This window comes from Lepisosteus oculatus, chromosome 21 (genome assembly GCF_040954835.1).
Source record: "Lepisosteus oculatus isolate fLepOcu1 chromosome 21, fLepOcu1.hap2, whole genome shotgun sequence".
NCBI lineage: Eukaryota > Metazoa > Chordata > Actinopteri > Semionotiformes > Lepisosteidae > Lepisosteus > Lepisosteus oculatus.
In genome coordinates this window covers 16,312,192-16,323,847 of record NC_090716.1, presented here as the reverse complement: position 1 = coordinate 16,323,847, position 11,656 = coordinate 16,312,192, and the positions used below count along the sequence as shown (strand labels likewise).

At 40.2% G+C, this 11,656-nt stretch overlaps 1 protein-coding gene across 1 annotated transcript; it reads right to left on the bottom strand.

The window, feature by feature from the left end:
• Positions 1-7,101: 7,101 nt before the first annotated feature.
• LOC102683566 (interferon-induced transmembrane protein 5-like) lies at positions 7,102-11,043 on the bottom strand. Its single transcript, XM_006642541.3, has 2 exons — positions 10,801-11,043; positions 7,102-7,931 (listed from the first exon to the last, which is right to left on the bottom strand). The coding sequence occupies exons 1-2, from the start codon at positions 11,002-11,004 to the stop codon at positions 7,710-7,712; spliced, it is 426 nt and encodes a 141-aa protein (XP_006642604.1). The 5' UTR covers positions 11,005-11,043; the 3' UTR covers positions 7,102-7,709.
• Positions 11,044-11,656: the final 613 nt, after the last annotated feature.

Sequence of the window (11,656 nt, the reverse complement as noted above, 5' to 3'; positions counted from 1 at the left end):
AGTCGAGCACTAATTGAGCACCATCGGTACTTTCCGGAAAAAAGAGGGAGGTCACAAGGCCACCGAATTCGGTGAACTTTGTTCTGCTACATAAATATTTTTAATGGACCTTCTGTGCTGCTTTTTACCGTTGTAGTTTAAAAAACAAACCCTTTTGGATAATAAAATGACAAGGTCAGACATGAATAAATTCTTCAAAGATAATATTTCCCTTATTCCCATCAGATTTTATTCTGCATTCACCTATTTCTAAAACGATTATTGCCATATTGCATAACATTTAGACAAGAAAAATAAAGTGACTGTACCACATCAAAGCATATTAAATTAGAATTGCTTTTTATCATAACAACTGCAACTCTATAATACTTCAAAAGCAGTTTTGTTTGCGCAAATATCTCTTGCACACATAACTAGATAATAAAATATCAGCCGCTGTCCCAAGGAGATTTCCTTCATTTTTCTCTGTTTTCTTAATTTCTTCACCTCTTCAGCTTTATTGTTACAGTCAGCTGCAGACTGTCCATGTTACTCAATCACCATGTCTACGAAACTGACAATCACAAACCATGCCTCTAATGAATCAAGCACTTATTGTGTTTTCTGAGGTGTAGATAAGCTCAATTTGTGACCCATCTATGACAAATTCACAGTCTCTCTGGATGACAAGTTCCCATTGACTGGTTATAAACCTCTGGAAGACTGCGGCTGTCAAATGTTTACACACCACTATAAATTACACCACTATACAGGTAATTATACAATATTTTCACTGGGAATTCCCAGTTGAATCTTTTGCTTGAGAAACTGAGAAAAAATGATAGTCAGATGATGACAGATCTTTGTTCTCAAACCCTGTCTCACCTCTGTATGTACAATTGATCAAAGCGACTTTTAATTAAAGCAAACTGCACTTGCACTTGCAAAAAGATAAGCAAAAAGGAAAATAAATTCCCACTGGTCTAAACTGCTTTCCATCTGGTTGGCACACAAGGAATCATGGGATTTTCCATGACAGTGATCATGTTATGGAACACAATTGTAGCCTATCCCCAGGTACAGAGCAATTTATATAGTAGTAGAAACAGACATAACTTATTTGAATTTTGTTCTCAAACACAAACACGTTTTAAATGTGCATCTTGCTGCTATTTCAGACCTTAATATTCATGTAAATCATAGAAAATATTCATGTAAATCATTGCCAATGATTGAATGTATAATACAAATCCAGAGTCAGAGCAGAAAGGTAGGCAGGAACCCAACCACAGACAGCTGTTGGACAGCTGCAGTTTACCTCTTGTCTGCAACATGCAAAGACTGTGGAGCGGATCTTCAGGTATATACGGGTGGATCCAGTTGAGGAGTGAATCAGTGCACATTTATATCCAGTTGCTTCAATGCTGTCTGCGACATGCCTGGTATTAGATTAAACACTTGTTCTGTTCTTGTTCATTATTCAGACGCTCCTACATTGTCAGTATTGTTGATATGAAAGTAAATGTCAATGTGAGAAATAATTAAGGACACTGTTCCTTCAATTCCCCACAAATTGTAACTACCCTTAATAACAATGCATAATTTCTCCAAAAGCCCAGTAGATACTGATTAGCAAATATTATTATTAGAATTAGTATGTTAGCAATTAACGCATATATATCCCATAGTTCCTGAAAATATGTTATACATGTTGTGTTCAATTGGAAGGCTATCTAGCCTGTTTAAGCAGGTAACATATGATTACAGCAAAATGCCTAAATGAGATCCTTAGATTAAGTTACTATTTACAGCTAATAATATTTCCATAGGACTTGACTTGTAGTTCAGGTAGGTAGCTGCTGTGTAGGCTGCAAAGAAACAAGTAATAGGTTTATTTCCTGCTGAAAAAAGAAGAAAGGAAACACAACTTCTTTGGGTGTAAGCAGGTGCCTTTCTACGGGACATGTCAACCCAAAGGATCCCCAGACCCTGCTCCTATCAAGAAGAGCACCTTCTTCACTCAGAGTAGTGCTGCAGTCACCTGGCTGATTTACGCATGGGTCTCCTCTGGGTGCTCCAGTTTCCTCCCACAGATCATATATGTACAGTACTAGTAGGTTAAGTGGCTTCTGGGAAAATCAGCAATGGTTGAACTGTGTGTGTGATTGTGTCTGTGTATGTCCTGCGATGGCCTGGCGTCCCACCCAGGCTGTATCCTGCCTTGCCTCTGTTGCCTGCCAGGACAGACTCTGTCTGCCCCACTACCCTGATTTGGAAGAAGCGGTTAGAAAATGGATGGATGTTCCAGACAGAAGAGCATCACCTACAGGTCCACTGCCCCAGTGCTGTTGAGGTCCAGTTTTCCTTTGCTTCTGAGATCTAATGAGATCAGGCTACAAGGTGCTAATGTTACTGCCGCAGTTGTAGTGGTACAGTATGTTCACAATTCACATGATAAACTTTTTAATCGTAACCCTTAATATTTCATTTCTTCCAAAAGTCAAACTAGCTTTAAAAATACATTTTAATGACATAGCTACTGTGATTCCCAGAACCAGGACTGAAGCCAATAAAACTAAAAAGTGCGCACTAAAACATTTTCGGTGACGTCTTGTTACCGTTTAGTATGAAACACGTGTGAAGATTTGCAGCGCCCTCTAGGGGATAAAGTTTAACACTTGCACTGATCGTGAAGACGTTTTTTTCCATTTTTTCCATTTTCTTTCACTCTGACTTCATGCACAATTTCTAATACAGAGACACACGAGAATTGTCTATTCCACAAAACGGATAACTGCCACACTTTAAACAAGTGCAAAGAGTGAACCCCCTGTATATTTAATCCTGCAAACCGATTCAAATCAGGGCCTCTCTGAAAACAAGACTGTTCAACAACCAGCTTGTTAGAAATGGGTGAGTTTCTCCTTCAATGCATATAGATAGTTTAGGAAGGAAAGGCCTACTCCCATCTCCTTTCAGATGGGTAAAACTGACCCAGCCTGTAATCTTTACACAAGCACATATGGAACTACTTTGTTGCTTGAAGAAAATAGAAAGCTGGAAGAGTAAGCTATAATTGAGGCACATAAAAATATCAGTCCTAGTTGGAGCAGTGGGCTACAGTAATAGCTAAGACTGCACAGCACTGTAATGGGAAAGAACACATGCAACTCGGGAAATGAAAACTGATGAGTGAAGCAGGTCCTTAAGTAGTTTATGAAGAATGGATCTTCCACACAGCTCAGTTTAGTGACACTTTTGAAACAGTCTTTCAAGTAGCAGTTAATGTCTTATTCGTCAATTTTATTTCCAATCCAGTTCTTTATGTTCGTGTATGTGATCTGCTCTGACTACGTCTTCAAAGGCCCAGATGAACCAGTAGATTTGGTCTAAATCTGATGGAAATGCCTTCACATTCAGAGGCCTCCCACCTCCGTCCAGCAGAACGCTGATGCTAAATGCAGGGTTTGCAACAGACCGGTGGCGGGTCCAGGGTTCGGAGAAGAGCCCTTGGAAGTGTTTTGGTTAGAAACATGCCAGAAGGAGAGGAAAGGACAGGGCGAAATGTGTGGGAGAGACACACGCTGGGCATGCAGTTCTTCACTGACGGACCTTGGCACTTCTCTGTTTTGCATTCGCTACAGGCTGCTCTCCAAATTATCTCTCACTCTGGGTATTTAAGGATATGACTGAAGACTCTTGAAACATGTCCATGACTCCCATGAACCAGTATTGGATAAAGCAGTAAGGAAATGGATGGATGGTGTAGTATTGTGGTAGACAAAGCATAGAAAAATGCCAGATAAATTTGCCCTGGACCTTTCCAAAGGAAGAGATTAAGAAAGGCTGTAGAAAGACCTGCATACTGTACTTTCAGATATGAAAGACATCCTCACAAGTTTGCAAAATTTAAAAGAAAGAAAAGGACCTGAAGTAACTGCCTTGCAAGTTACATTATTCCCAATATCGGGAGCTGGACTTTTGCTTAGTCCAGGATGTAAAGAACTGAGCTTCTCTAGTCTAGCCCATTTGATTCAATGTACATAAAAAGAAAAAAGGCTTTCAAGTATGTTATAATGCAATCTATTACTAAAATCCTGTGATCTTATTTAAAATATAGGAATTGACAATCGTTTCTACAGATTATTGTTATTCCAGTTTAGAATAAAAAATGAATCATCTCAAAACCACAAAATCTCACACCTGTACAGCCAGAGCTCACAGGCCCTCAGCCAGTCACAGAACTCCCAGGCACCCCTGCTGAAGAGAGTCAGCTGGGCACTACTATCGGAGGAGACACAGCTACTGTACATGACAGGGACACATGCTTGAACCAGCGTAGTATTCAATGAGCATCTTCTCTGGTTGAGCTACTACTGAGACCAAATCTTACCATCCAACATTTGTTTGCAAATCTGATTTGTTATTGATATACTACCAATCAGATAGTGAGAGTAGAAACTGATGATTGTTAACTAATGTTTATGTAGCTGTAAATTCACAATGAATTTGCCAAACATCTTCTGTAAAGATTCATGCAATAAGACACAGGGCTCTTCTCCATGTGCTCTACACAGCACGTGCCTTTCAAGATGTTCTAATGAAAGCACTGGGATAGCATGAGGGTGGGGAAGCAGTAGCCCATAATTAATTGGGAAAGTATGCTGTTCAGTACCTAAAAATTGCCACATATTTCAGAATGATAGCTTCGCCTTCTGCTCCACACTTTGTAGTGGCTGCAGTGAAGGATATGTTGTGCAGATGAGGGGGATATTTTTATAGCTGGTGTATACCAAATTACATGTTCCAGTTATAGGATGCTGAGCTTTAGGGTAGCAGCTTCACAAGTGGTAAAATCATTATTTATGAAAGAACACCTTCTAAAAGTAAGGCTTCCCCAGCCTCTATCCGAAGAAAATATCAGTCACAAAAAACTTTTGTATTTGTACTTTTTCATACCAATGTTTTATGAACTAGTTTTCTAGCCTTTACAAAAGAAGAAATATTTAGATGTCTTTGTAACAGATTAAAGCCCTATAAGGATGCTGTATTTCTTAACAGGTTACACTTGAGTTAGAGGACTGTTGACTGATATTTGAAGTGTTTACTAATTCGTTCCATTGTCAGGAAGCTGCTTTTTGCTGTTAAGGGTTGTGACAACCTGGAGCCTGTAACTCAAGGTGGTTGAGACCCGAAAGCAAACTTGAGATTATCATAAAAGTCATAAAAACATGTACAGGTGTTTGTTTACTTAAATGCTCTGTGCAGAAATCCATTTGCAAAATTTACCGGGCTAGGTATAAACACCCAGACCTGGTAAAATTAACAGGCCATATTTAGAACACTACAAAACTGAAATAACCTCATATTGTACATACACCTGAGACCTGTTGATGTACAGGAAGCCTCTGATTAAACCAAGAGAGAGACAGGCTTTAATGAGGAATGAGAGGACTGATGCAGTTGTTTTTGACTGAGTCTCAATAACTGAATTTGAATTTAAGATGCTTTGGAAAGAAAATCTGTTGATCAATGCTGCTGATGTTAAGCTATTACCAATGTTCATCAATTCAAAATTAATTTACCTGTCGTACAAGTTACTAGGCCAGGTGCTACAAAAAGAGATTGTAATTTAAATAATTTACAAAAACATTATCTAAAAAGAGTGGATGAGAGGGGTTATCTACAGTAAGATTTTATGTGCACGAATAATAATATGTTGCTCCATTAGACATCTTATTGAGTCCAGGAATGCGCCGGTAATTTTGCTTCCAGTCCTGATCATTTTGTTCAACTTGTTTTTGTTCAGCAAGAATAAGGCACTTTTCCAGCTCTGAATGCAAAAGATTAGAATGCCCTGAATAAAACTGTCAGAAATTTGATTTAAAACTCCTTAAAAAATACAACCTTATTGTCCAAATATTGCCTTTATTGTCCATATTGCAGTCCAGGTCAATTAGCAGTTAATAACAGTACCAAGTTATTTATATTTATTTACTGTTTCACTGTCAGTTCCATTTACAATTTATAAGACTTATAAGAAGAGAAAATGTATTTCTAAAATCAATTATAATTTCCTTTCTTTTAATTGTGTTTAAAAACAGTGAATTTTCCTGTCTGTAACTGTTTTCAGCATCATTCAAAAGTCCAATCAAGGCAACATCATCTGCAAACTTAATAATTGAACAATTGCCATAGTTGCTTACACAATCACTGGGGTACAATGTGCAAGGCAATGGGCACAGCACACATCCCTGGGGTACCCCCGTGCAGGTGGTGATGGTGAGAGACTTCCTTGAGCTCACTGCACCACTGTGCTGTCCAATGTCTTTAAAAATAAATAAAAACATTTCCCAGTCCTGCAACAGCTCTCGGCAGCAGAGGTCACTGCCTTTGGCGTGGAACAGATCCATAACTCCGTAGCCAAGCTGAAACAGCTCTTGAGGATCGTTGTGGATCAGCCCCACTTACCAACAGCTCTCCAGACGGACTAATTGTACTCCGGTAAACAGAAAGTAAACACCATTGGAACACAATGCCACTTTCTGTTTTCAACATTTAATTTGCTCCCCTCTGTAAGGATTATTGCACAAAATAGCTTAGTCAGTGTAAACAAAGGAATAATCAGTGAACTAGTTATTTCTTAGGTTTTAAATCTCAAGGAAAAGTGACTATTTACTAAATGCTTCCTGAATCGAAATGATGACACATGGTTAGTATTACTTTAGGAAATAAATTATAGCATTGTCCAAACTCACTTCCTTGAGTTTGAGACTGTCAAGGCAACACACTTAGTGAAGGTATACGGGAACCATTCAGCGTAGTGAGGATGTTTATGGACCCGCTAGGGAGATCTATATCCTTTTCCATCTTAGACTTCAACACAATTAGATTTTCCTGAAGGTCTGCATAAAAGATGAAGACAAATCCTAACTGGAAGGTTGTGGGTCCAAATCCGCGCTCTTGAGTGAGATACTTCACTCAGACTGTTTGACTTAATTGCATCACCGCGCGAATAAGTCTCTCTGCTGAAACGTGTTGGTCAAGATTAACGATACAGCAGACCCCTGTGGATGGAGTGGAGTTTGTTCTGATCAAAATAAAATACAGCAACATTCTTGGTCAGTTTTTTAAAACCTGTTATTTATTATAAAAACAAATTATTTCTCAGGCTTACAGTTGAAGAAAAACTTTTATTAGGAAGGACAGAAAGCTGGAAAGGAGTGTAATAACAGTCATTCACCCTTCTAGCCACACATAAAATAGTTTTCAGTGTTGTACGAGCCTTGAATAAAATATTTCCAGAATTATCTTAAAAAAAAACAACAACAAAAAAGGTATTTAAATTAATGTTAAGGGGAAAAAAAGATCCAGTGAAACTCCGGCCGCAACATTAGCTATTCTAGTCGCGCAGGATCAAAGCCCGTACGAACAGCGAGGATCATGCAGATGAACAATGCAGAGCTGTCTCGCTATATTCGAATTCAACCAGCTTTATTGGCATGACCGATGAATTACAGTGTTGCCAAAGCAATAAATACGAACACACTGGAAGATGATTGCTGGTCGCCCAGTTGCAGTCAGAGAAAAGAGAGAAGGGAAGAGAGCCACACCGAGGGCCAGGAGTCTCAGATTTAACCCCCATGTCCTCGTCTGCCTGCTCCTGGCTCGGGAGAGGGCGCTTGTCGTGACGGGAAAGGGGAGCAGCTCGCTCTTCCCCTGGCCGTCGGCTACTGTCCGAACAGCCTCATGAAGTTCTCGTAGCCTTCCTCCCCGAAGAAGTCGTATGAGCCGCGGACGTTCGCCAGGTGGACGATGCCCGTGACGAAGAGCACGATGATGAGGAGGGGGATGATGACGTTCCAGCCGGAGGCCAGGATGTTGTACCACTTGGCCTTGTTTGAGAAGTCCCGGGCAGCCTTGAGATCACCGAGGACTTTCTGGTCTCGGGCCTGGACGGGAAAGGTGAGCAGGTTAATAACAGCGTCAACGGGCGGGCTTTGCAAAAGATACCGTGAACACTTTTCTAGCAGACAGTTTTACCCATCCAGGTGGGGCTGCACATTGGTGGTGGTGGTGGTGGTGGAGGGGAGTCCCCATTACCTGTAAAGCGCTTTGAGTGGAATGTCCAGAAAAGCGCTATATAAGTGTAAGCAATTATTAAATTAATTATGCTGCGTACAGAGTAATTTATCTTTTCTGCATGTGAAGCAGATTCCGTAAATCTAGACTCTGGTGTTGTTAAAGCAGCAGGGGCTGGCAGCGGTTTTCCTGCTATTGCTATTTTCAGATTTTCGCATGCAAACACTGAACTGCTCGCATTGTCAAAGTCTCGATTCCCACCCAGCCCTCTCGCCACAGCTTGTTGGTCTGGGTGGGAGAGTCCGAAACCTCAAGTGTAAGATGTCTATGGCTGCCCAGCCACAACAGCAAGTTAAACCAGTGCAACATGTTTAAAAATAAAAACCAAAAATAGGTACCACGACATCACAGCAAATTTTGGCCAGTGAAATTAAAGCAAAATTTATTAAAGCAAAATTGGTGTGTAGCACAAATATTGAAGAGTGGTATTGCCAAAACTATATCGCACTTAAACTGTACAGAAGGGTTTGTGTTTGTGCAAGAAAAATTGTCAAGAAAATCTACTTTCTCAGCAGGTACATTCATGTCTGAGCTATTGGAGTCCTGCTGCCTGGTAACAAAACTGATGATCAGAGCTGTAATAAACTATAATCAAAGGGAAAGTTTTCCTAGAACCAAATTAACCTTCAAGTATGTTTTTAGACTGTGAAACGAAATCAGATCACCTGGAGGAAACCCATGAAAACATGAGGAGAACATACAAACTCCACACAGACAGTACCCCAGATTAGGACCTGGACTCAGGGCCCCAGCACTGTGAAGCAGCAATGCTGACCTCTCTGCCACCTGCCACCTTGTCCCTATCTTACATCAGGCAAGTATGTAGAAATAATGTTGTGTAAACTCTCCCTTAGCCTTCTGTTTTAAAACTTGCTTGACAATGGCTAAGAAATCCCATAAGGACTCGCAAGGTCTCTGTATGTGTCCAATAACTATTATGAGACTTTTGCTTTCGAGATGGCTGTGTAATGAACATACATCACCTCATAAAGCGTACTATTCATTTCAAAATCCTTCTTAAAAATAGGGTGAAAGCTTTCTTGGAAACAACAAACAATGCCACAAAAATATTACATTCCTTTCAGAAGTTTCTGCAACCAATGTACAGTTTCACCAGCTGCATACGTCCTGCGTCACAGACAGAGCCCCAGAATCCTGCCCCCCGATCACAGCGCTGTTCTCAGGGCCCACAGCTCCAATGGGACTAAGGAACATGACTAAACACCATCCGGCTTTCACCCCACCATTGGTGCATTCGTGGCAACAGTCAAAGCATCAGATGACTAGAAGCCACCTAGTTCTGAAGGTAAATAGGACTTGTAATGTTTGAGAAATTTGTGCCCATCTGCAACCTCTAATTTTCAGGCAGACTTTCAGTTTTTTGGAACATGGCAATTATGCTTTAAATACTACAAATGCTAGCCTCCCTTCGTCTCTTTTGCAATTTGAGCCTTGTGTCGTTTCTGAGACCGACGTCTTCACTAGCGTTTTGTCTGGTCTCTTCCTGATTTCCAGCATTCCTGTGGCACAGCTTGTACATTCCCACAGACTAAGCCAAGCACTAAATATAACAGGAGAGTACTGTCCTCCAAGAAAGGTGCCATGAAAAACATGAATAATATATTTGCTTTAATGCATTCTTTTGCTTTTGTGGTAAATAAATTGGTATTATTTGAGGTTTTTCTTGCAACCGATTAACTGCCTAATGTCATGCAAGTGGAGGTATCTCAACATGCCAATGTCAGTCAACAAGGATTATTCAGAAAAACAAATATTTTAAGAGTAAAAACTATTAACAATGTTTGTGGCTCTGCATTAACAAGTAATGCCAAATACATTCACAGTTTAATTTTCTTTTCAGCATAACTGCTAACATTTTCCTCAAATATATATCCTTAAAAATACTGCCTAAAGATAAAGCCTAAAAGATAATTTATTGTTGCTCCTTAATTATCTTAAAATATCCTCTTTTTTTAGTTTTGCTACTAATATGCTTAATACCTTCATGTGCCTATGTCCGTGTAAATAAAATATATACAACTTGTTGTACATTTTTAAATCCACAAAAATCTTTACCTATTCTAATTAATTAAATATTTTAATAGTAATAATACTGATTGGCACATCTATAATAATTCCTGTGCATTTTATTTCACAAGTGAAGATCTGTGTTGAAGCAAAGGAATGAATATAAAATACAAGAATTGTCTTTTTTTTTTAAGGAACAATAACACAATATGTGTTAATTGTTAAACATGGTCTTTCCTTGTGTCTGTTTAGTTAATCCGATCTCAGTGCATACATTAAGGATTTATGAGAGTGGAACTTTTATTTGATATAAGCTAATAATTTCTGAAAGTCTAAAAACATTATTTAGTGAAATCTAGCAAAAACATTAAATGTCAAATATTAAATGGCATAAAATGTCAAAATATTTTTTTGTGTTTGGCCTGGCCTTCTGAAAACATGAGACATAAAACCTTATCAAGAATATCATCTCTGAATTTTGAGGGAATGTGATTAACCGAACGCTGTCGACTCCGGCAAGCTTCTGCCTTTGCGTGAACCTGATGCTAAACCTTGTATGGGTTGCAGAATGATTTCTGCCAGTGCCCCACTGTTTCCCAAGCTCCGTCACATTTCTGTGGTTGTGGGTCTGAAGGCACAAGCGTATCTTACCTTGACCGAGTACACCAGAGCCAAGAACCCCAGACAGCAGAAGTTGACGTAGAGGGTGTTGCAGATGGACCAGATCAGGTAGTCTTTGGGGGGCTTGGCAGGAGTGCCCACATTGACCACAGTGGAGCTGCAGGGAGCGTCCCCAGGTTTGCTGCTGCTCAGGGGAGTGTAGTCAGGAGGGCACGTGTAAGTAGCATTATCCATCCTCTCTGCTGCTGGCTGTCGCCTGTCCTCCACGCCGTCTCCAAATCAGATGTCAGGCCGCCTGGACACGCACACGGGTTTTATAGACGCAAGGCCTGGGGTGGGCTGAGCCAGTGCTTCGGTCACAGGCGGCTGAGGGCTCACTCCACATGGCCAGACCAGGAAGGCTACCATTACGTGGTTTGGGCTTCTATATTGGCGCTTTTGAAGCTGGAAGGGAGAAGGAGCTGGTTACTCACTGTAAACCCCTTTTTATATCTGGTATCTCCTTGTGTACATTCCAGCAGGGTGTGTGGGCTTTCATGTGGCCCTCATTAACCAGGGCTCTCACCAGCCCTCAATAACATAGCAGAGTTGAAGACTATCATGGTGCACTCCCTGGTTTAACATCAGCTTCATTCAGCACAGACTTTCTAATTATTCGGCATGCTTATATGTGGTAGATACACCTTCACAAACGTAAGAAATTTTTGGAGTCACTGTTCGTCTAATGCAGGCAATTAACAGATCCCTAAAACTCTGCCACTGTATCAGCTTGCTAATAGTCATTCATTCAAGTTCAGCAAATACCTAGTTCAGTACACAAGCAATTTGAGATGCAGCTTTAAGTACAAAACAGCTTTAGGCATTGATGTTGAGTAAAACACTGCCA